Source organism: Lagopus muta, chromosome 4, assembly GCF_023343835.1.
Source record: "Lagopus muta isolate bLagMut1 chromosome 4, bLagMut1 primary, whole genome shotgun sequence".
NCBI classification, from domain to species: Eukaryota; Metazoa; Chordata; class Aves; order Galliformes; family Phasianidae; genus Lagopus; species Lagopus muta.
The window spans coordinates 34047935-34073970 of record NC_064436.1 but is presented as its reverse complement, the minus strand read 5'-3'; the positions used below and the strand labels follow the sequence as shown (position 1 = coordinate 34073970).

Below are 26036 nucleotides of genomic sequence, written 5' to 3'. Positions count from 1 at the left end.
GACAAAAGAAGTCCTGAATGCAACGAAGAGCAAGGGGGAACGAGGAGTATCTCTGCTGTTGGCTGAGGCTGTAAAACTCTTGGGTTCTGTGATAACATTCAGATTTTAGAGAACAGTAGCAGAAAGCATCGGAAGTGGCTGGGCAGCAAGAAGCAGGAGCTGAGGAACATAAAGATGGGGATGCTGGTGAGCAAGGCCAAAACCCCCTTCCTGCAGCATGACTGGGGTGGCCAGCTGACACCCTAGGCTGCACTGAGCTCCCTGTGCTGCCTTCTTTGTGATTCAGCCTCCAGAGTGAGGGTGTGGGGACAGCACAGCTGTCACTGATTCTGGAAATGAATTACAGCTTATGGCTTGTGAGGGATCAGACCTGGGGGAACGCTGGCCAGCAACAAAACTACTCTGGGCTAGCAAAATACTATCACAAATAGCATAGGCTGGACAATGTATATTGCTTTTGGTTCATGTCTGAGTGTGAGCTGCAGTTTGTTGGCTCTGCGGAATGCAAAAAACCAATGCTGCTGTATGGGTTGGGATAGGACTAGGGCTGCTCTGCTGCCTCGGAACCAGGAAGGCTCTCCCAGCTTCCCAGGCACAGGTGTGGGTGTGCTGCTGCTGGGCGTTGCAGAAACAGCCTCTGTGCCGAGCAGGTGTGTGCAGAGGTGTCTGCCTCACACCCGGGAGGTGTGGCATGGTAAAGGACGTGCATATTAGGTACAGCGGTGAGGCTGCCGGAGGGCCCCTCCAGCTGTCTTGTGTTGCTTTTGGAGGTAACAGGTGCTCGATTTGCCACTGAATGGAGCGGAGCGAGTTTGTCTCTGTGGTGCATGTATAGAAGCGAAATGGTGATCACCGTGCGGATTTGAACAGCACCATACAAGTTTATTCTCTTACGCATTTTAATACAGCGGCCGCGTAACTCTCCGATTTACTTCTCCCTTCAAAGCCAAGGGAGACGCCGCCCGACCCGCAGCCCGCCCTCTCTCCCTCGCCCCATCATCCCGCTACCGCCGGAGCGGCCCCGCCGCCCCCGTGTCCCCGCCCGGTGCCCCGGCAGCCAGCGGCCCCCGCCCCCGGGACGGCCCCCGGGCGCGGAGTGGAGCGGGGCGGGCGGGGGCGGGGGCAGCCCGGTGCCGCGGGGAGCCCGCAGCCGCCGCTCTCTGCCCGCCGCCCTCCTGCCTCCATCCCGGCGGCCGGCAGCGGCGTTGCGCAGCTCCCGGGCCGGGCCGCGAGGGGCCAGGAGCCGAGCGGGGCCAGGCCGAGGCGAGGCTGGACGGCCGCGGCAGGGGGCGAGCCCGCCCGGGGCTGGCGGCGGCGGCCGGCGGGGGCCCGGGGCGGCGGGGAGCCACCGGGGCCCGGCGCATGGCGGCGGGGGCGGCGGGGAGCATCACCACGCTGCCGGCGCTGCCCGACGACGGGGGTGGCGGCGCCTTTCCCCCCGGGCACTTCAAGGACCCCAAGCGGCTCTACTGCAAGAACGGCGGCTTCTTCCTGCGCATCAACCCCGACGGCAGGGTGGACGGCGTCCGCGAGAAGAGCGATCCGCACAGTGAGTGGCCCGGCCGGTCCCTGCCCGTGCCGCGTGTCGGTCGGTGCCCGGAGCTGCACGGGCACTGCTGCCGTGTCGCGGGTCGGCTGTTCTCAGCCTCCCCGTCTTCTTTCCACTGTGCCCCAGGGCTCGCCAGGTGCGCGGGGTTTGCCGATGCGCCCAAAGGTGTCAAAACTAGTTTGCGTGGCCCTCAAGTGGGTGCTTAGCTACTGGCTCTTTGGGCCAGCTGACCATAGGGTGAAAGAAGCTGGTGTTTTTCTGGTGTATGCTCTCACAAATAGAGGCGTTCTTATTCTCTTATTACAGTAGTTGGGAACAGAGGTGTAGATTAAGGAAACAGGTCTTGTAGTGGTCAGAGCATATCACTGGCTGAAAACTGTGGATGGTGTGATTTATGATTGAATGTGGTAAGGGCACACAAGGTGCAGCCGCATCCTGTGGTTCTGCAGCAGCAGTCTGTCCTGAGGAGACCCTGAACGGGCAGAGCAGGCTGCTGGCGGGGCTTGGGCTGCTCTTAAGACCAGTGCTCTGTGTCTGATCCTTCCTTCACACCTCAGAGCATTCTGTAAGCTGTCAGCCCTCAGGTTTTGTTCATGTGGCTTCAGGTCTGTGAAATGTCTGTTTCCTTGCAGCAGGTACCAGTTGTTGCTGCTTAGCTGTCAGGTTGACAATCTGAGCACAGTTGTTACATAGCATGAGCGCCCTGAGCAGGCAGTGCCTTACCTGCAGAGCCTTGGTGCAGCAAACTGGTGAAATGTGTTACTGTAATCCTTTGCCTGGTTCCAAGGTGCCCTCCCAGTGACAGTTGCACAGGTGGGAGCAAGGCCTGAGCAATGGAGATGAGAGCAGTGTGTGGGCACACAAGTGACAAAAAGCTCTCATTCTTCTTATTCTGTTCTGGTTTAGGACCTTCACCATCTGCAAAAAAATCCTCTTGGAGTTCCAAAGAAGCATTGCAACAGTCTGTTCACAAATAACAGTGTTGCCAGGTTGGACTTCGCTCTGAGTGTGTGCAACTTCATGATCCTTTGGTAGAAATGTTTGGCATCAGATGGGGTAAAGATGCTTGTTTAACAGGATGTGTGTAGGGAAAGTTTATTAGTCCAACTGACGCTCCCAGAAAAAGCTAAGAAGCTTTTGGGCTGCATCTGGTACGTTTGCATTTCTCTCTTTCTCAGAAACAGTTTTAAAGGGAGATATGCCCAGTGTTGCATGAGCAGTAATAAAAGACGTTTGCTGCCAGAACAACAGGGTAAATCATAGAGCCTGGGCTTCTCAAAGGTCTGTGCCTTAAGCATGGTGCTGGTTTACCACCTACCAGCCAAAGACCTGCTCTGCGTGCATACTGGCCAGTGACTGCACAGCATCAGGTCTGTGCTGGAACGAGTACAGTAATGCACTGTCTTCTGTAGCCTTTTGTATTTGGGAAATGTGGAAATTCTTACAGGAAATAAGTGTAATTTGTTTATAAAACAGGTAATCTTATGCCTAGAAGTAGCTCTGGGGATTTGCTGAAAATGCGACATGGAGGGAAAAGACAACTCGGGTGTATTGGATGCTGTAGGCAGGTCTCGGATGCTGCTCTTGGGTCCTCGCCTCACATGGCATTTCAGCCTTGTGTGTTGAAAAGGGCTGTGAGTCTGCATGCTGCTCTGTGCTCACCGGGCTGGACCAGGCTGCCCCAAACGCTGTCCTTCTTGTTTGTGGTAGGGCTTGCCCTTGTTGCTCCTTCTTTTTTTTTCAATTTTTGAATGTTCTGGCTCAGTAATTCTAGTTCTGTGTTTCCTGTTAAGCCTTATTAATAGTAGAATTGTTTAACTGACTTCTCATGCTGCTTTCCTACCAGTGAATTACAGGTGAAAGGCTTTCCAGTGTTGATACTGCTGTACTGATTCCATTCTGTGCACTCCCCTTGGAAGGCTGTTTTCCTCTTTAGGATCTGTGGTATAGGTGATGGGCTGGGATGAGGGCATTATGTGGTGAGCCCACTCTCCGTAGGCTGCTCCCTCTTTCCCTGGTGTGAGGCTGTGCACTTGCTCTGAGTCTGATGACTCCCTCCTCTTCTTGCTATCAGACAGCTTTTTTTTTTTTTTTTCTTGGAAGACCTCAGTTCTCAGAAGCAGAGAAAAGGGAGAAGTCAACGCTCAAAGCATCAGTGAGGCGTGTTGCTGTGACATTACGTGGGTCACATCTCTGCCATCTTCGTTATAAATATGTCACTCAGTGCAGCTATGAGCAGTGTTAAACTCTGACCTGGTGAGTGCTGCTCAAGGGAAGTGCCTCTGAAATCCTGTGGCATGCCTGGCGGGTCACGTTGGCGTGACGGCTGGCAAAGAAGTGCCATAAATCTTGGACAGTGTGAAAAGACTTCAAAAATTAACAAAGAAAATGCGCACCTCCAGCACTGAAGGTTTTATTGGATTAAATAAAAGGTTTTATAAGACAGCTTTGAAAAAAGAAATATTATGGCTGCAGAGAATTTGGATTAGGATAACTACAGGACAGCTAGGAGTGGTCATTGGGGGAACTGCTGTTCTTATGATTTTTATTTTTCGGTTGGTCCTGTGTGGAACCAGGAGTTGAATGTGATGATCCCCATGGGTCCTTTCCAACTTGGGATATCTTATGATTCTAATTATACAGAATAGCATTTGATTATTACATTCTCATTTTCACTTTTGAAGGAAGTGTTGTATTTTAGAAGGTGAATGGCTCTCTTTGTATGTTTCAGACCAAAGTTTAATACTTAAGCTATAAACAAATTTCCATTATTCATGTACTACTTTTGCCTCCTCTGTTCTGCCTTAAGCACTAATGGCGGCTTGTTAGAAGTATATGGTCTGGTTTATGTCTTGATGTCAGGAGTTTTGATTGTTTCACACTCATCCCATTCATGTTGGTTTATTCATAATTGTGTCGTCAGTGGAATGAAGGAATGGAAGTTCATGCCCTGTGTGCTGGAGGAGTGGACTCTTATGATTCACATAGTGAAAAAGCTGGACAATACATCTGAGATTGCTGATATTGCCACATCTGATGCGTGTACGCATTGACATCAGCAAAGTACCCCTTTGGACATACCCTAGGGATTGCTGTTGAGCTTTTGTTTTATTTTTTTTCCCCCCCCCCTGCAAGAGGTGCATTTCAGACAAACAAAAAACAGAAGAGGCTTTCTTAGAGTTTTGTTTCTTAAAGCAAAACAAAAAACCACGTCTTGTTGTTGATCAACAACTTTTGGTTTATGTTGCAGAAAAGTACAAAGATCCCAGTCTTTTTAGAAGGGCTTCCAGAAACTCTCCGGAGTTTTTTGTCTCAAAGAGACTACAGTGCTGGTGAAAGGGAAAAGCAAGGGGAATGGAAAAGGAATGTGTATCCATACGTTTTAGAAAATGTCTAACAGCACAGCTGTTTTCCCTTCAGTTTCCCTCACTGAGGAATGGTTGGCATTTGTATATTTCCATAACTTTTCAAGCTGCTCTATTTCATGATGGGCATAAAACAAGACATCTGAGGAACCAGAGCCACTTCTGTCACTTTTGTCCACTTGTTAACAAAGTGATGAGACTCCAGTCTGTCACTCGGAAGGGAGTCAATAGTGTGAGCTCCATCAACCCTGCGGATGTCTGAAATACCTTCTTTTTGCTCAGTAACTGGCTGCCTTTCAAGAAATATCTCAGGGAAATGTAAAGTAGGGTAATATTGGTCCAGGAAAATTTCTTCTTAAGAAAGTTCCTTTCATAAGTACTTCTGAGTTTTATTTGTATCATGTGCAATATCTAAATGATTATGCTCTAAAAGTTTTTGAATGAATATGTTCAAGTATGTACTGACTTTAGGGCTTACCAGCTTTGTCAAGAAGGTAAAATTTTGCAAAATCATGGTAATGAAAGAAAGCTAGCTGTCATTGTCAGAAACAGAGACTTTGGTGAATGTCAAGAAGTGTTTCAGTGTAACCGTTCCACACCCAATGCTTAGTTTTGCGTAACTAGGTGTGCAAGTTATTTAGGACTCAGATCGTCTCGTCTCCCATTTTAGTTTCCCATTGATGTGGCCAGAACTGTTAACAGGGCATCCTATTCCAAATCCTAACAATAAATGAGAGATTGATTATTTAATTATCTATTTATTTATTGGAAATCTGGCACAAAATGTCAGAATTTTTTGTTTCTACTGAAGTTTTTCTGGAAGCGGATTCATTTGGCATCACCTTTGATCTACTGCACAGACCTCAGCTGTTGTCAAATACTGATTCTTTGCAACGTGATCCATACAGAAATTCTTCCTGGATGTAGCTGGTTTTTAGGAATGGGGTACCATAGCTCTCATGAAGGAAAAAAAAAAAAAAAGAGAAAAAAAAAAAGCTGAGAATGTGCTTTATGTCTGTCTTTGGCTTACTTTGTCATAGAAATACTGTCGTGTTTCCTGCAGGGTCCCGTAAGGTAAAGTAATTGAGAGGCAGACTGCCTATGTTAGCTGGGCACACTGGGGCAAGTGTGCTGCTAAGGGGTGGGTATTCACTGTTCTGTTATCATGCATGCTAATCCTCATACTCTGATTTTAGTGCATCTTACCTGCCACAGAGGTGTGTAGCTGAGCAGTGGGGGCTCTCTGAAGGTGAAGGGAGGCAAATGAGAGATGTGAATTGTCCCATCTCCCACCTGCTTTCTGCTTCGTGCGGATAAGACTGGTGGAGGAGTGGAAGATTCTCAGGGCACAGCTGTCCACAGGTACACTAGAGGGCAGGATTTAGCCCATCAGTGTTTTAACAGGCTTCATAGATCAGGAATGCTCATATGGTACTTAAATATTCATCTTCACAGCGAAAAAAGCAAGTCCAGCTCATGTCCAACATACCTGAATGGTAAATACAGATAATATTTAATATTTTTACAGCATATGGCCAAATTATGGAGACAGTCACAGAAATGCAAATTCTTGTGAAAATTCTCTGTGATCCCATTATTTGGGTATATTAAGTCTTTCAGTAAAACTCTGCAGCGACACAAATCTAATGTTTGGTGAAGATGTGATGAAGACTTCTGGATATTTTTGATCTTGATAAAATGGAGCCGTGTATTCTGGAATTGCTCATCAAGCAAATCAGATCTGGCAGCTGCTAATAAATGTCTGAAAACTGTGCAGCTGGTCATGAGAAAAAGTTTATCTTGTGGCAGAGTTAAGTTTAAAAGCATTTTAAACTTTTTAGTAATATATGGTGTGTTGTGTTGTTTTTTTTGTTTTTTTTTTTAATATACAATTTCTTTGGATAGACAAAGAATCTAAATTGAAGTTAATTAAAGCTGTGGGTTTTTCCTTTTTCTCTCTCTTCCCTCCCCCCCCCCCCCCCTTTAATACACGCTTGATGTTATATTGCAAAAGGTTTTAAAAAGATGTTAAGTTCATCTTCCATTCCATAATAAAAGCAAGAGCAGTGTTAAGGGCACAGGCTGCTGAATGATCAGGTATGGGTGAAGATCTGGTTTGGACAGTAGAATTAACAGTCACGAGGAAATCCTAGAATAATACCCTCGTCTCTTTCTCACTTTGCACAGAATGCACATACCTGCTGTGTTCTCTGAAAGAGAGGGACGTGCAGTTTAGGGCCAGAATTCTATTTAATTATATTTTAAAATTCAGGTCAAGAGACTAATTAATTAAACCTAATCTTTTCATGGACTTCTTTTTTTTTGTAAGCTACTCATCTCCCTCAGTTTATTATACGTGGCAAGCAGTTTAAAATTATAATTTTCCAGTGGTTTCTGTACCTTTTAATGTTGTTAATATGCTAAAGTGAAACTCGTTTTTTGACCGAGCTGCTTTTCCCTGAGCTACAAATTTGTTCTCTTTTTTCTTCCTTTTTATTCCGTAGGAAGATACTTTCTGGTGTTTCCTCCTTTGTTTAAGCAATTAGAACTAAAGCTGCTAAATTCATCCATAACTTGATTTGTTCAGAAGAAGACTGAGTTCGTATTCTGATTATTACAATTTTTTGTCATGGTTGGGAGCATGATTCTCAGATCACTGGCCGTCGTATGTTGTTTTAAAGTACGAGGGAAGTGATCAGTTGTGCTACTGATATGTGACCCTGGAAACAGTGGAGCTGTTTGGCTGTCAGTGGCAGCATGGTTAATGTAATTATCTACTAAAACTAGTATGAACTATGTAACCTTAATATAATTTAATTCAAAAAGAAAAAAAAAAAAATCCTGAGAATGCTTAAGTTTCCATTCCTGAAAAAGAATACTTGCACATGATCTTTGAATTGGGTATCCTTACTAAGCAGTATTCGAAATATTTATGGCATGACTTTTGAAGCCCAAAAGTCTGTAGTGAGATTACATCTAAATTCTGTTTGAAAATGAGTAACTTCAGTAATTTCTCTCAAGACCATGAACTTCAAATTAAAGCAGCTCTCTTTTATTTGTCATTTTCAAAAATGTATTTTGTGGTAATATATGGGTAAACCAGAGTTCTTGTCTGCTTCTTCTCCCTCCTGGCTTTTCCATAAAAATATTTAAAGGGTGACTGTCTGGAGTGCTGATGCCATTTCAGGATTATCATCTTATGTATTTGTTTTGTTTCCTCAGGGTAGGGTCAGAATTTGACTGGACGCTGATATGCTTGTCCGAGAGTATAAATGAGATGATGTCTACAAAGTTGGGTGGAGGTCGTCTTACACAAACTACCACTGTACACTTCTGGTTGAGTGATCCTGTATATAGATTATCACTCATGTTTGACTTTTAGAGCTTGAAACCACTTGTCTTGAGTGATTCAAAGGAGAAAGGGCAAACTAGGAGCTAGACTCTATAGTCATCAGTAGTTATGATATGATGTCAAGTAATGATCTCGTACTGTGGAGCTTGTAGCTTGCCTGTTGTGATGAGACTTCAGCAGATCTCATAAAACAGTAGTCACTAGGATTCCACCTGGAATTTGTACACTGCAAAATCCTGATGCTCATGGCTATGAAATACTGTATGGTGTTCCTTCTCTCAAGGTGACCCAGTCCGATCCCCAGCCTGCTTGTTGTCCATCTGGAAACATTTCTGCGTCTGTGTTTAATTAGTAGTTCTGCTGCTATTCTGGATGTGCTGTAGCTCTGTGACTGTCTTTTCCTGATGAAGAATATCCTTACCACTTTGAAGTGTACCGGCAAAATACATGAGACTCTGGAATTAGGTGGCACAGCAGCTCAGCCTGTGCTTGGTATCCCTCTTTTGGGGAAACGACAGTTGTACCTGGTGGGACCAGCACTATGTTTTTGGCAGGCAGTAGTATTTCTTGATGCTTCTAGATACTGGGGAATAAGTACTCAAGTCTGCTGGTCTATCCAAATTCCCCCTTCATTTCTTCTTTTTTTTTTTTTCTTTTCTGACTACTTCAGTGTTGTATTTGAACAGTACCTGCTGTGCTGACTGACCAAAATCCTTTGGCTAGATGCTTCAGCTGACCTAACAAGTCTCTGCTGCTAAAAGGGGTGGTCTCTTTTACTCTTTCCCCCCACCCAGTTTCAGCTGTGCTGTAGTTGGCATTACTTCTAGCCCTGAGTTCACAAAAGGGCCAGATAGTTTCTTTTGCTGAATTGGCAGAAATGTGTTTGTTCTCTCAGTCCTTTCCACTGCATTAGTTTTTGTTTGATTTATTGCATTGAGTTGGTTCCCCAGGATGTCACAGAAAGTGCCAGAGTTGGTGTGAGGGAGGTGATGATAGTGTGCAGCTGGGTGTGTGGGACAGGCAGGAGCATTCCTGTTTCAGCAGCAGCTGGTGCTCTGGTGTCACAGCCCATCTTTTGCCATGACCTGAGCCGTTTCATGTGTTACAGTGCAGGACAAGGTGCAGTATCCTGCTTGATGGATGGCTTGGAGAGAATAAATAAATGAGATGGTGTCTATGTAGTTGGGTGGAGGTCATTTTACACTGACTACATGGTACACTTCTGATGCAGTCCATGCAGTTGTCACCTATAGTTCATCACAGGTTAGAATGGTAATTTTAGGACTATATTACAATGAGTGTTAGCATGGTTAGCAGCTTGGGGGAAGACTTGTTCTGACTCTGGATGTAGGTGATTGCACCTGGAGAGTAGTTTTGTGCAGTATTTCCCTGGGTGCTGTTGATACCTATACCAGGAGAGATGGATATAGAAAGGAGTGCATATTTTAGCGTGGAGAAGCAGTGAATGCAGCGTATGTGGAATGTTTATGGAGAGAGGCTGGCATCTCTGTTTGCTTGTCTCTTAGGGTATCCTGCTACACAGACTTGTTGGGCAGAGCAGTTTCTGGTGGGGTGAAGTAGGAGAGCTATTCCATTCATTGGATTTCTCTAGGTTTGGTGGAGCAACTGAGATTAACAGTTAAATGTCCATCTGCCCTTGTCTCTGAATATGCAGATGTGAAAGATTCACTTGGTGGTTTTACTGATACTGTTTTACTGGTATGTTTTACTGATACTAATGTAGTTGATACAGGAAAATTGAGGAAGAAAGGCCCACGGTGCTCATGTCCTTAGAAATGCAGGATTCATAAAATCTGCAGAGATATACAAAACTGTCCTGATCGCTTTCCACGTGGCCCTGCAGACCCCAGTCGTTGGCTCCCCAGCACAGGCTGAGTCCTACTGTGTGTGCCATCTGCCTCCTCCCAGTCAGCAGTGGGGCTGATAAAGCTAGGAGTGTTACCTAAGCACTTGGAGGAAGATCTGAAACCACGCTACACGTTTTCTTGGATTTAGGGAATTTGGTTTCATACAAAGAACAACCCGTTATTTGGGAGCAAGGCTGCATTCGAGCAAAGTCGGGCTGTTAGTGACGATTCCAGTTGGCTGTTGTGAGTTGGCAGTGATTGACAGCTGCTGTCCTTTGCTGGCCTCACTGTGTGCAGCCTGTGCTGCTCCCCTGTGGGTGCGTTATTTAAATGTCAGCGCAGGGTGGATACATGGCCTGATGGAAGGGGATAAAATACACGGAGGATGAAGTAAGTCTCTGGGCTTAATGTTGACTTTGCATTGTCCTTGCAGTAAACTGGCACCAGTGAAATGCTGTGTGCATGCGTATGGATTTTGATTGCTTTAAATTGCCTTTGCATAAGTATTTATTAAAGGCTTAGTGATTGATTCTGATCAGCTCTTTTATTGTTGGTACTGAAAATTTGAAAAGTGCAAAACTGTCATTGTCACCGTCTCAACCTTTTGGTGAGATCTTGAGCAATCATCTCTACTCAGCAGCTCTCTGTTATTTCTTCTTCCCATGCCCCTCTAGCACCCTGCATGCCTGACACAGCTCCCCTGTTACCACTGTATTTCAGGCTCTCCTGAAGTCCAGCTCTTCCTCTTCACCTACAGACTCCAGGCTGGCTGTATCTGTGGGCTAACAATCTCACACCGCTGCTGTGCTGGCTTGTCCTTTCCTCTGACTCTGTTCTCTGCGTGCTCCAATATCTCTACAGCACCATACTCTCCTGTAGTTACTGTACTAAAACATACTGTTTAAATGTAACACATTTTACTTTTTTATCTTCAGAGTGTGCTTTGCCTTGTTCCTGCTTCTATGCGTGTTGATTTTTCTGCAAATGAAAAACAGTTCATAGCTGTAAGACACCAGAGAATATGCAATAAATGTGAAGAGCCTAAATTCTGCAAGTTGCAAATGATAATTCTATCATCAGCCAGTGGCATTATGTTATGGCTGGATTGCTGCAGCAGCTTTGTTTTAAAGCTGAAGAATGGAAAGTGGTTATTTTACCACTTATTGTTGGGAATACTAAGTGAAAGCAGTTGGAGGAAATGTGAAGGATTACTTTACTCTCAGTAAAACAGATCAGGCGGGACAAGTCTGAAGAACCATGTGTGTATGTGCATTCATGGTTCTGTTAATGAAGCCCTCAAATACGGCTGTAAATCAAGTTATTGGGTGAAGTTACTGACACTTAGAGACTGGGCTTTGTCACTGGCACTCAGTTTTACCAAGGAGCTCTATTAATTACTGGTGAATTTTCCTGCTGGTTCTGTCCTCTTAACAGAACGATGCATTTAGTTCCTCTGCAGTGACCAGGGGGCTGGCATGCAAGCAGGGATTTAGAAATGTTGTATAGGAAGGTGTATTTGTAGTGTCTGGCACTTCATATCCTCATGTAATGCCGAGCAATTGCTCTGTACTTGACTCAGCAGTATGAAATACCCAGGTTGTGTTTTGTAAGCAGAACACAGCAGCTGCTGTGCTTTCAACTTTCAAAGCACTCTGTGAAGTTTGATGGTGCAGTTGGTGCAAGCTGCATGCAGTGGAGAAGTGCCACTGTGCGCATCTTACACGCAGGCACATAGGCAAGGAGGGCTGAGCCTGGCTTTAGCTAGAGAGAGTGCACATTATGTTATTCTGAAACAACTTCTGTACCATCCAGTGTATGGGGAGCATCTGAGGATGCTCTGCAGTCAGTAATCGGTGTTCCCTGAAGAGGACTGCTGAGGTGATAGGTGTACATTGGGTGGGGCTGGACGTTTGTAGGCACTGGAATTAAGATACAACTTACAGCAAAGGGAGAAGCTAAATAGGGAAATGATTTTCATTACAGTCAGTGTTTCTTGTACTTTGACTAAAGCCCCCAAAGCCAATGAATGGCTGTAAGGCTGGCTTAGTCAGCTGGTAGCTGGCCCCACTCCTTGTTACTGTGCACAGCACCTCACGTTGAACCTTAAGTGCAGCCGGAACTTTCAAAGTGCTTGTATTGCAGAAGTGTGTATTTTTGTTGTGGATGTTTACGTTTCAAAGACCTTAGGTCTGTCTGCAAGTGGTTTTATGCCTCTGGCTGGCAGAAAGGAAAAAGATACACTTTGAATGCTGTCATGCAAAAGCAAAGAAATGTGCCTTTGTATGGGAGCGTGACTCACTGTTTCTTAGTGTGGCACTTCATTTGCTTGATTATTGTTGTTGTTGTTGCTGTTCCGTGGTTTTTGTTTATGAAATGACCACCTCTTTTGCTGGGGCCTGCTTGCTGCTTTTTGTCTGTGTCCCTCCTGCCCACCCTGCACGTGTGTTCTGGGGTTTGGGCAGCGTGTATTTCTGCCGATGGCACTGTTATTTTCAACGGGCAAGCAGAAAGCAAGCAAAGTGCTGTTTTCCCATTTGCAGTTTCAGGACTGGAGGTACCTTGGGTGCAGAGTTTGTCAGTAGAAGGCATGAGTATGCTACGTATAGGAGAAATACAGCCCAAGATGTTTCTGATTGCTAGAGATCGGGTTCAGTAGGCATCTCTGGCCCACAAGGCAGTTCTTGGGGAATGCCAAAGCTGAGGTGTTAGTGTGTGTGTGTGCATGCACGTCTATTTTTGAGCCAGCCCTCAGGGTTGGGAGGTTTGGTGTGTGCATTGTGGAGCAATTGCAGCCAACTGTGTCCTGCTGGACACCTGGCTGGGAATAGGAGTTGCCCCGAGCGCGAAGGAATTGTCAGCTTCAGCCACACAGTGTGCAGGAGTGGGAACTCTGAGGGTGTTACGTTTAGCAAAATATCAATTTTTATTTTCATCCCCCCCCCCCCCCCTTTTTTTTTTTTCTGAACTTCACATTTCTGATTTTTTTACTCCCTCTGGAGTTGTTCTGCCTCCGTAGCAGCAAGGCTGTGGAGTGTTGCTGCCCTGCTATTTTCTGCAGGCATGGAGCTGCAGAGCACAACCAGCGTGGAGCTGGCGTAGCAGCTCTGCATCAGTGTCATTCGGGGGCCTCGTGGAAGGGTTTTCCTTACAGGGCCTCTGCAAATATGTTGGAGATGGGCCCTGAGCCTTTGGCTTGGATTTCTCTTTTCCGTAGCAGAGGCTGCAGTAACACAGTCATTGATCCAGGGACGTGCAGCCTGGGGCTTTCGAGGGTACAGAAACTCTCCTTTCTTGTAAACCAAGGTGTTTGACTAATGACCTTTCCAGTTATAATAAAGCAGCTGTATATTAGTGCAAAAGGCCTGAAGTAGTATCAAGTTCTTCCTCTTTTTCCAGAGTCTGTAAGCTGCTCTGTTATTTGCTGTGTCCGAGCACTCTGCATTTGCTGTTGAGATGTTCACAACATGAATATTGGAGTTGGGCAGTGCTTGGGGCCCGAGTTCCTCTTGGTAAAATCTATTTCCCATCACATTCCTGCAGGGATTTAATGATGGTGTTACAGTCGTGAAGAGTCACTGTCTTAAGTGTGAGAGAAAGAGAGATAAGTGGGAAAACGCAGAGCTGTGTGTGCTGGCAGTGGACATTGAGACCACCAGCTTCAGCCCTGGAAGCAATGTTTCAGTGCAAGGAAGACCCTGCAGAGTTGAAACCTGCTTGTGTGTGGGGGGGGGGCAGTGGTCTGTCTCAAACAGCAGTAGGTGTAGCTGCAAGGCATTCTGGTGAGCCTTGGTGAGCCCTAGAAAGCTCAGGTTTAGCTTGGGTGACTGACTGCGATGAGATTGGGTGGTGGGATTTTCATTGTGGGGTGACGGGCCCTGAGCAGGAGGCTGCAGTTGGCAGGGCCTGACCTGAATCCCGTGAAAGCATGGCTGTGTCTGTACTGAGATCCACTTGTAGTGATTTTCACTAAGTCAGCTGTAGTGCAATTGTAGTTCAAGCCTTTATCCCTGATTCCTTTGTTGTGCAAGTGTACCCAAGTGTATATGCCCATGGCATGTACTTGCTTTAGGATTTTTTATGTAGTAGGTAAATTTCCTACATCCTTGTGCAGGAGTAGGAAAAAGGAGACGTGACTCCACTCATACATCTCAAATCCCACTTCCTTGTGCTGCAGTGCAGTGACTTCAGGTATAGCATGCTTGCCCTGCCTTTTCTCCATTGCAGCTTGCTCTTTACATCTTTTTTTTTTTTTTTCTTCATGTGTTTTTGTCACTTTTTTTCCTCAGTCTGACCCTTGCTTTCCCACCTCCTTTGTGATACCATGGCATGGCTGCTGTGAGTGAAATCGCAGTGCATGCCCTTGCACACAGCTGCTGCCCCAGGCAAAACCTGTAGCTCTCTCATCCTAAAACATTTCGTTTCTAGATTTTGACAAGATCTTCTAAATAAGCCCATTTTCTAAGAGGCTTTTGGCTGAACCCTTTACGATGCAGAATGATAAAACCATTTGGGATGATTTAAGTCAGCGTAGTATTATTTGGTTTGGGCCCATACGAAACCTTTGCTGGGCTGGGAGAGCTGTAAGAGGACCTTGAAGTTTTCTCTGTGCATGTAACTCTTCAGTTCTGGCGCTCAGGTCAGTAGAAGACCTTCTGGAAATCATACAGAGTTTCTGCATTCTCCACGTCTGCAGGCGTCTGCTCTGTCTGCGTTGTGCTACTTGGCCATAAAATTCTTTCCTCTACTGGAGTACGCAAAACTGAGCTGGAAATACTTTTTTTTGAGCTCTCAAAGAAAGCGTGGGAAAGATGCAGTAGGTAACAGAGATCTGATAGAAACCTTGCCAGCTACAGTGCTATTGAATATCACTTTTCAATTTTCACATTCTTAGAGGTGCCTCTCCTAATGGTGAAATAAATGCCCATTTATCGTTCTTTCTCAAACACACTGGCAAGTTTAACCTGTAGATTTGCCCTGGCCGTGTATCCTGTGCGAGAGGGATGGTCACATCAGTGCTGTAACTGCAGTCTGTTATGCACAGGCCAGCAGTGCCATGAGTGCCTGCAGGGCTTTGCTGGCTGCAGGGCAGGAGCACAGTGCTGCAGTCAGTGCTGTTGGTGTGCAGTGCGTATCTGCATGGGGACCAGAGCTTTCTCAGCTCAGCTGCCAAAAAGATGTAGAATTCCCACACTTTGGAGGTGGGATGCACTGCTCTTAATTAGTAGCTGGGGAAAGAATTTGGATAGAGTCCTCTGTGAAAGCATTTTTTAGTTCAAGAAAATGACAAACAGACTTGTAAATTTTGCAGACGTACAAGATCTGGGGATTTCTTTTTCATTCTGTTACTGTGAGTTTCTCTGAAATTCTGCAAAAGGATTCCCATGTAAAAATCAAATTCAGTTTTTGCTTGCAAGGGCAAGTTGATTATGGAGGGTTGGTGGCCCAGCTGGGGTACTTTGCCCCTGGGCTTATTGCAGCACAGTAGTTAGGGAACAGGGCTGCCAGGAGAGTAGTGTGAAGGAATCTCCAGATGTCCCCTGCAGGGTGAGCAAAAGGAGGCTTGTCTGTCATGTGCTTTTTTTTTTTTTTATATTGCATTTCTTTTCCCTGGAACGCTTTCAGTGCTTCTTGCTTTTGGGCCAGTTATTTTAATTTTTTTTTTTTTTTAAACAAAGGAACAAAAGCATGTATTTATTATTTAAAAAAAACAAAAACAAAACAAAACCACACCAACATTCTGGTTAAAAAATTTGCTTGATACATTCTGTCCCAAGGGCAATTAATATCTATTATTATTTTAATGTGGATTTGAGATTGTCACCCTTCTACATCTAGTACCGTAGCACTCTTTCCTTCTGGGAACTCAACACTGCAGTATATGCAGGTTGCATATGCCTGCTGCAGTCATGTTGTTAAAGCTGTATGTTGTGGTTTGTGAACCAATTCCTTTGTCCAGGTCAAAGTTTTGTGATCGTGCACAGCACAGGAACAAGGAAACTGCTCAGAAGAGGGCTTTATTTAGGATACTTCTGCAATCCTATCTTCAAGTGTGAGAAGGCTGCTGCAGAAGAGGGCTTCAAATTCATCTTCTAATTACAGTTCAGTGCCTTAACTTTATCTTTCTTCTAGTCATCTCTTCTTGTATCTTCCCAAAGATACCACTTTATCTTTCTTCCTGAGAGTTTCTACTGTGGCATGAGAAGAAATTTTTCCGCCTTGCACTTCATTTCCTCTTACTTGGTAAACAAAGGGAAGGTGATCACATTTCACTTTATTAGGGAGAAGTGCAAGAGAAAGTCTTATTAGCAGTAGTGAATGCTCCTTTATAGTAAAGGTCATGTAGGTTACAACTGGGATGGGAGTGCTGTATATTTTATAACCTTGCGGTGATGCAGCCTTAGTCCCGATGATGTTTGCTCAGTGTGCCGGGTCCTTTGTTGCTACCAAACCGCATTTGTGGCATTCACCACAAACCAAAGGGTGTTCAGTGAACGTGAATAGTGAAGCACGTACATATATTGTGCTGTCCTGGAGGAGCCCTCCCAAAGGACTGTGAAAATAACTGGGAAAACACACCCTTTTGGCCCCCGGGTTCACAATTAGCTGTTTGACGATGTTCTGTGCTTCCTTCTTAGGTTACAAACTTCTTGATTAAATGACCTACATTTTGTCAAGGGGGAACAGCTGGTGAGCATGGTTTTAAGGCGTGGAGCGATTGCTGTCACGTCTCATGATTATTCAGTGTCATGTCCAAAGGTTTTCATGGTTTTGAGATTCAAATACACTAAAGACAAATGTTATGAATACACCTAAAATGATGGCTCACATTTCAACGGTTGCTGTTGGTGACTTAAGGGGTACAAAAGATATGGATCAGCAGTGCCAAGTATTCTGTTAAGTTCTGCTCAGCTAAACCCCATCACCTTGCTTTTCAGATGGTTGACACAGCTGTTCCTTGTTAAGCATGTTTGGGTGCACCTCACAAGTCCCTTTCCCCCCAGTCCCTGCACAGAGCACTTCTCTGTGCTCCAGCTTCCCCCAAAGGCTGGGTGTTGCATGTTGCTGGAAGCTGCTCACAGCTCTGTTGTTGGCCTAATGCAGGGAGGGCTGTGTTTTGGGTACTGGAATCTGGGGTGAAATTCAGCATTTCAGCTGTCTTCCTACAAAAGCAGAGGTTTCTGTATTCCTTAGAAGTCTTGGGCTATTAGTGATTTGGAAAGATCTTGGTTATTGATATTTTTTTATTTGTGTAAAATGGCAACAGGCACATAATCCACAATAAACCATTTCTTCTTTATAGAGTAGCGTTTGCATTAATTTGGCTTCCGATCTGTATAAAAATTGGAGGAGTCAGTGTGAACACAGTATCTGCCAGCACGTTTATAAAATCCAGTGGAGTGCTTGAAAAAGAGTTTGCGACAGTTATCCCAAAAGTTCCCTGTTCCTGCGTTCTCACTATTAGGACTTTTTCAGTCCTTTCCTTCAGAAAAGCAGAAAAACGTCTTCCATTTGGACTGAAAATCTTTTCCTCAAAACAGAAGGTCAAATGAGCCGCAGCCACCCTCAGAATCCTCGGAGATGCTTCCACTGCAAACCTTACCGTTGCTTCAAACATTTATTCTGAGAGTTAAAGGGTGAAGCTGTATAATTCTAATACATCTTTAAATAGAAGAACTGATAACGCTTCATGAGAGCAGAGGGGTGCATGAGACTCGTGTACTGATATCGCCTGTCAGACTCATCTCACCAATCTGCAATACCTGTCTTATGATACAGGACATGAGCTGGAAATGCTGGTTCTGAGCAGCAAACCCAGACTGTTTTGTCTGCAAGTCTGTTGCTGAGTACTTCCACGTGTAGCTGTCATTTCGTCTTGCTGGGCTTTGTCGCAGTTAGATCTCTCTCTATTGCATTTTCAAATGCAAAATAATTTTTTTTGTTGTTGTTTTTTTCTTTATTTCTTTCTTTTTTTTTCCCCTACTAATTCCCAAAATAATTTCTGGAATGAAAACAGAGTTTCAGTCCAGTTGGTTTTTGGAAACACCGATAAGTCTCGCACCAGATGAGTCACATCCTTTACTCTAACACCTGATGGGCATGTAACCCATAGCAGCTTGCAGTGCACTGGTTGTTCTTTCTTTAGCTGCTGCAGTTCTTTGGCAAAAGTGTTTTTTCTCCAAGTACCCCAGGAAGGCAAGAAACTATTCCTCTGCTGTTCCTTATTTTGTGGATGGCTGTGTTGCAATGCTCTTGCTTTCTCCATGGAAATACCATTCTCTTAAAAATCCCTGTAAGTGAAAGCACAGCACGGTGCAGGAAAATCTGGGATTGCTTCTGTGTGCTAACGGACTTTGCAGGTCCAGTTTTGTCTGGAAGGAGTGGCCATCCAGAACAGAGGGCAAATAGGGATTTGGGGAAGTGTTACTGAGATGGTTGTTTGTTTTTAGCAGAAATCAGATAAAGTTGTATTGCTCGGGCACGCCCGCAGTGAAGCAGAACCAAGTAAAGGCTTCGTTATTCTTTGAAGGCAGGGAGAGAGGGGGGAGAAGACTGCATGTGAAGCTGTAAGCAGTCCAGAGTGCCTGTAGTTTCCAAATGACATTTTAAACAATCAGAGTTGAACTTTCAGAGGGAGATGTTTTGAAATGGTTGGGATTAAATAGTGCCTTGTGTGAGGTTTAGGACAACGTGCACATTGCTGTTTCTCCCTCTGCTAGTTCTCCAGAAAAAAGGAAGCTCCAGCACAGTGTTTAGATTTCTTTTGAGTCTCAAAAACCTGAGACATTGAGAAGATGCTCAGTGGACTTTCTGTACGGTTGTATTCTCAGTCCTACGTACTAATGGCTGAAAAGTCTGGGCTGTGAGTTAACGTATTGCAGATACTCTTGTTGGAGTTCGGTAGAAATGCAGCATATATGCAAACTCCCTGGGCCGCGTCCTGTTGTTTTAACCACTGAAGGCTCGATTGGTTGTTCTGAATGAGGTGATGTGAGGAATTGCAAAAGAAGAAGGAAAGAAAAATGCTTATCTTCATGTCTTGAGACAAGCTGTAAGTAAAGGGGGAAATGCTTGTGAACTACTGTGTTTCGCTCATGACCAGAAATCTCAGTTCAGACTTTGTTCTGTTTCACTGTCAGTAGGTAAATGCTGTGCCTGTGTTCCTACAGGCTTTCAAGAAATCATGACTATTTAGAGGGTTGCTGGTGTTGTTGTTTCTTTTAATGAATTGCATCCACTTTCATGTGCCTAATTTGTACAGCACCGTCTCTTGTGTCTTTGCTATAGTCATCTACTTTTGCCGTTTTCCTTTTCGCTTAATTGCTGGAGGTCACGCTGTAAGTGCATCAGTGCTGTCTGCTGGGAACCTGTGGAGTATTTAGCAGCTTCCACAGAGGTACAGTGCTGCATAGTCCTAAGCCTTAACCAGAGAAGATACTCATACGTTTGAGCATTGGCAGCCTAACCATACAGTCTCTCTGCTGCTGTTCTATAAGCATTAAGAGAGAGCTCTAAGAATGTTAAAAAATTCCTATCTGTAAGCAGCTAACAGGGCCATAAAGTATTGCTTCAGGAGTTGTTTTGTTTTGAATTGCTTCCATGTGAAATGTGTACAGGAGAATAACTTAGCTTTCTGTTGCCGAGTTCGTAATAACTTTTTCCTGTTGTTCACAGTCAAACTCCAGCTTCAAGCAGAAGAAAGAGGAGTGGTATCAATCAAAGGTGTAAGTGCAAACCGGTTTCTGGCTATGAAGGAGGATGGCAGATTGCTGGCACTGGTAAGCAGTATTTCTTAATGTATCTCTCTATCTTATTGCTAGGTCCTCTTTTCAGTCTGTGCGATGTATTGGGGAGAAATCAGCTCAGAAAAACTTGTGTCAATTAAGAGAGAGGTTTCTGCCTTCACTCACCAACAGCAGTGCATGCTAAAGAATTTAAGTGGAGTGGCACTGTCTGTGAGAGAGAAGTCAGAATGAATGTGTGGGGTAGGAAACGATGCGAACAAAGAAAAAGTATAAATGTTCTCCCTTTTTTTCCTCCAGAGTAATTTTTTCCTCTTAAGTTTCCTTTCACATAAGTGATGGTAAAGACCCTTTTAAAGTAGAAGGTAAAGCCAACTCGTACAAAACTTTGATGTTTTTGGCAGTAGCTTGTGCGTATTACTTTCTCATTCTCCTTTTTGTAGGGAACCAAGTTGTTTTCTTTTTTTTTTTTTCTTTTTTTTTTGAGTACATACACTTCCAAGCTAGTGAGTTGGCAAGAAAAACATTTTTGTCAATATAATGATAGAATTAAAAATAAATAAATAAATAAAACTAGTTTGTTAGCACTAATTTTAATTTAAACTCTGTTCTTTTTTATTGCCATCGCATTAATTTTTAACTGTGTTTTGAAGCCAATCTGCTTAGCAGAATCTGAAAGGTAATGAGATCTCCAAGGCCTAAATCTTAAATAGAGGCTGTAAATTGTAGAACCACAGAATGGCTTGGGTTGCACAGGACCTCAAAGTCCATCTAGTCCCAACCCCCTGCTGTGGGCTGGTTGCCTCCCACCAGCTCAGGCTGCCCAGGGCCCCATCCAGCCTGGCCTTGAGCACCTCCAGGGGTGGAGCTTTCATAGATCTCTGGGCAGCCTGTGCAAGAAAAAAAATCTTTTGTCCATGTTCATAACTTTGAATTCGAACAATCTTTAAATGTAATGTCCAATGAAATACCGTTGTGGAGCACCCCACTGGAATTTTAGTTTTAAACTAGCTGTGATGCTTTTGGTATCCTGAAAATAGTCACATTTGGATTCTGTTGTTCCCAGCTAACAACACTGGGAACAGGTATTAATAATAAAGTGAATTCCTAACCCCAGCTGAACTGCAGCTAGTGAAAGGCCCATGCGAAGGGCTACAGAAGTCACTAAGCGAAAGTGAAATTAGTCTCAGTGAAATTAGTCCAGAGGCAAACGGAATATTTCAGCAGCTTTGTGAGTGCAGGGAGCCCTGGTGTGCTTCTCAACCACGTAGCGCACCATCTCTTGCTTCTCCAAACAGGTTCTGTTTATGCCTGGGAATATAATTAAATAACCCATTTCAAGTTACAGTGTTATTTACTTGGATGTTTTGACAGATCAGTTGAAGAAAATGTGAATAGTAGTCTACTGTGCTATTCTTGTATTAAGGATAATTGGGAATTTCCTGTGGTACTGGTGTGCTGGCATTCTGCTTCCTGTTCAAATTACCCTCCTTAGCCTAAGCAGCAGTGAATGGTCAAAGTAAACGTTTGGCATCAGTTGTAAAATTGCGAACAGTTGGCTGTGTTTGTATTTGGGATTTCCAGCCTCCTGTTGCACAGTGGATCTTGACTGTGTCCTTTGTAGGATGTGCCTCTGTTGCAGCTATGCACAGCGGTTTTGGAAATGGCTTTTACTTGAATCATGTTTGCTGCAAACACTGCTTCCTGCAACCCTTCAGATTTGCTATTCATAGGAGAAAACTCCTTGCTCTAAGAAGGTTTTGTTCTTCAGCCAGCCTGTGTTTCACATCTAATGACTATTTCTGCAGTTCTGCAATTGTTCTCTGAGGCACAAGCTGTGTTTTCCAGGAGGATTTCTGTGAGTTAGTTGTCAGTTGTGCCACTGCTCTTTTCTGCCTATAAACACGTCCGTGGAACTGTGCATAATTGCCAGCGTTTCTTCTTCAGTTTGAGGAGGGTTGTTTCAGCAGGAGCGTTGTAAGAGCGCGTTCTGGAAATTTTTGTGCTGAAGTGATCTCATCAGTGCATGTGAATTTGTATCTGCTGAGATCTTTGGGTATTCCTTTAAAAATACTGCTGAGCTTTAATTTCTAAGCAGCTGTTGAATTCTTTATTCGAGTATTCTGTGTTTTTCCATCACTAGTTTTTAACAGCATACTTTCCAATTATGACAGAATTTGAAAGATAGATTTATTCTCAGGAAGAACATTAAACCCCTAAACATTATGAGGCCTTCACAAATTTCTGTGGTGAAACTGCTGGTTATTTTCTCAATTTTTCATTTATTTATTTATTTTATTTTATTTTTTCCTTGTCTGATCACCTTCTTAGTCATCAGTAAACCAGCCTAGGCCCATGTTCCTTCCCTGTTCAGTTTTGTTCATAGGCACGTATGGTATGTTGCCAAGTGATTCAACAGCTAAGAGCATGCCCGTCTTTCCGGACCTGTTTTTTTTGAGATACCACAATTAAGAATCTCTTTGGTATTGCACAGATGCACACTAAGTTGAACATCACTTTACATAGTTTATTCTTTGTCCTGGGTGTGTTTGCCTCTTCTGTAATTGCAGGCTCTCCTATCTGTGCTTGCGTCTTGCTTTGTTGTGTGAGCCAGGTTTCTGCTATGTGAAACAAACATTTTAAGACTTACAGCCCCTTATGACATTGGGTAAGCGTAATAGTCTTATGTAAACACTTCTTAATGTCTGTCTTCTTTCTTCTTTCTCATTACTATCAAGTATCAGTTTCTAATGTTTAATAAACATACTATCAGCTTCATAAATCCATTTGAAAATCATCATTCAGCCTCGCTTTTCTTCCAGTTGTGTTCTTTGTGTCTTTGTGGTTTGTGCCTAGTTTGATTTTTGCAAAATGGCTTTTTGCTTAGCCAGTATCTTACTACTTACAGTGATGCTTTGCGTGGTGGGCTGCATTCCTGTCTTGAAATCTAGATGTGGCTTTTCATTAAGCTCTGTGTGCCCTCTGCCAACAGATTTCTGTTGTTGTGGGAGAGTGGTGGTGTTTACTGATCTGGTTGGTAGAAGAGATGGCTGGTGATTGATACAGCTAATCTAAAGCCTTCCTTGGAAAATGCTTTTTTAACCAAGAATATTTTCTCAGAAATATTTTTTCAGAACTCCACCAGATTTTGAATGGCAGAATCAAAACATTTCACTTATAATATGGCTACTGTGTTTTATTTTGACTTTTTAGTTTCATTTAATTACGCTGATTAAGTATTTTCACTTTATGGAATCAAATGTTTCTGATTATTTCATTTTATGAAGAAACGTCTCAATATTTCTTGTGAAAGGAACGACTGTTTTTGACTGCCTTTCCTATTTCACAACAAATAAATTGCCAGTAGTGTACAGCCCATCACGTTGATGTGGTTGAGCTGTGATCAGGCAGGCTCTGCTAGACTGAAGGGACATTTTTTCCCTTCGGTCTCAGGGATTAGAATTGTGGCACAAGAATATTTATCAGTTAAGCTTTGTGCAGAAATGAGGACTTCGGTGTTCAGAGCAAACCATGTGGCACCTTTCTAAGTAATCTTTGTCAACTTAAAGAATAGGTTTTCTTTTTTTTCTTTTTTTCTTTTTTTTTTTTTTTATGTTCTACTGCCAACTTTTGGTTATTTTTGGTTATTTTTATCACACCCACAAGTTGCATGAATGTGTCTGGGGAGTTTAATCTATTTTTCTTCATAAACCTGAAAAATTTGAGGAAGCCCAATAGGAGGAGTGTGTTTCTTTGAACTGTGATTGTGTTGCTTTTGTGCCAAGTTGTCTTTCACTTGTGTCCAGCCTGTTGGTGCCTGCTTTGGTTCACTGTGATGGTTTCCCATGCTGGTGGCAGCTGAGGCTGAGCCCAGCACAGGGCTTCAGTTTCCACTGCACTAACCTACACTGGGCTCCAAGTTCTGTTCCGTTCCCAAACGCTGTTCTTTCTTACGTTGTTTCTGTGTCCTCTTAAGGCTGCCTGTAATCCATTTCAGACTTGAATCATTGGTTAATGCATCTGTTTTCCCACTGCTACGCTGAAAGGCGTTACATTATAATCACTCTTCAGAACGATTATTTAAAATATAAATCATATGAAAATTCATTTGGTCAATGCTATTTCAAATATTAAAGCATTAGTCATTTATGAAAATGATAAATTAATTATGGGTGGTTTTTTTCCTAAGTTCTTTTCCTTAGAAACCAAAAGTCTTCTCTGAAAATGGCTGAAGTGGAGGAGCTGTATTTTTTTTATTGCCAAGACTTGAAGACATATGTTTGGAGATGGATTACTTTATTATAGACTGCATTTGAATGACTTAATTGCTTGTAGCTGCAGAAACTGGGCATGTGTAAGGAATGAACTCGTGTGTTTCTGTGCGTTCTCTGTGAAGTCTGGTTCTTTCAACTCACCTTTTTTTTTTAGTCTGAAATAGTTTAGTTTGGCTAGTGTATGGGGCTGCTGAGTCACGGCCTGAACCTCTGATTAATCACTTGCAGAGGCGAGCAATGAGTCAGCCACGGGAGCACAGGTGAAGGCAATTCACCTGTGCTGCAGGAAGGGGTGGAGCCTGGCTCCACCTCTCCTAGACCCATTTAAGAGCTGACTACCAGTGGGGAAGGATCCCTACTGGAGATCCACTCCACTGGAGTTTACCACGTGAGCCCAGGGTAAGATGAGTGTTCTTCTTTCCTGCTCTAGTATGATAATTACATCAGCCAAACTCCTGGATATACTATATCATCTGTAGATTCATTGATTGTACAGCCACTTTATCTATTAATGAATATTACCAGAAGACTGTAGCTAAGATTTGCTTGCTTGTATAGGAAATTTCCTTACATCTCCTGTTTTCTCTCCAAGTTTTTGCATGTTTCCTTCTTCCTCCAGGCATCCCAAACTCTTTTTCAGGGTAAACATGTATAACCGTGCTCTCCCTCCCCCAGTAAGTTAATTGCAGTGTTGAACTTCATCCGTCTTTTCATTTGAGTGTATTTTTCTTGTTTAATGTATAGGTTCTGCAGGCAAATTTGGTGCTATTTATGCTACTGGAACAAGATTATTGATTGACAGGGATAATCTTTTTTTTTTCTTGTTGTGAATATGCTATGGGATAACTGCAGTTAAACTTTCCTGCTTTCTCTTGACTGTCAATAGCTCTAAGTACCAGACACAATTCCATTAGCGATGTTTTTTCTCCACTGGGACATAACAGGCATCCAGGGAAACTTGTGAATTGAACATCATCTATTGCAAGAATTTTCTTAAATGATCTCACTGATCTGAATGGAATCATGAGAAAATTAAGATACTTTCTCTTCAGCGTGGTCACTCTTGGGGAGCATTGGTTTCCACTGAGTGCAGAGATGTGCGGATTGAACTACATTGCATTGTTGCTTAAAGCAGGCTCAACTTTCTAAGCAGCTTAGTGCAGCTGAGCATCTTCTCTCTGGTGACTGTAGGAAAATACTGTGAATATGAATATGCACAACCTGGGAGTTGGGATCTGTCAATCAGTGCTGATAGACATGGCTCTCCTTACACCTGACTATATTTCAGACAGAAAGAAGCAAAACCGGGATAGAATCTGCTTTGTCTTTATTAGAGACAATTAATGAGTCATAGTTAAAAATAATTTTTGTAGGTGTTTTAAACACTACATTAACAGTAATTGTATTTTTCTTTAAGCATGAAACATTTCATACAAATTTCTTAAATCTGAAAGTACTGCTAAGTTAATATCATAAGTTAGTCCTGTAAATCAGACCAAGTGCTGGGTTGTGATGAAGTATCAAATAATCCCTTTCTTTTTCTCTTTCAGAAATGTGCAACAGAAGAATGTTTCTTTTTTGAGCGTTTGGAATCTAATAACTATAACACTTACCGGTCACGGAAGTACTCTGATTGGTATGTGGCACTGAAAAGAACTGGACAGTACAAACCCGGACCAAAAACTGGACCTGGACAGAAAGCTATCCTTTTTCTTCCAATGTCTGCTAAAAGCTGATTTGCAGGGTGGGTTCTGAACGTATGCCACACTACACTTTAAGAGGCAGAGTTTCTTGCTCCTCACCAAACTAGTAAAAATAGAAGCTGTTGTTTGCTGATATCAGCTACTTTTGCAGAAAGGTTAAAACATGAATGTTTCTTCCTGTCTTC

General features: G+C 43.5%; 1 protein-coding gene across 1 annotated transcript; it reads left to right on the top strand.

Annotated features, from left to right (window-relative positions):
* Positions 1–1336: 1336 nt before the first annotated feature.
* FGF2 (fibroblast growth factor 2) lies at positions 1337–25884 on the top strand. The gene is made up of 3 exons (XM_048943112.1): positions 1337–1549; positions 19807–19910; positions 25699–25884. The coding sequence occupies exons 1-3, from the start codon at positions 1363–1365 to the stop codon at positions 25882–25884; spliced, it is 477 nt and encodes a 158-aa protein (XP_048799069.1). The 5' UTR covers positions 1337–1362.
* The last annotated feature ends 152 nt before the right edge of the window (positions 25885–26036 follow it).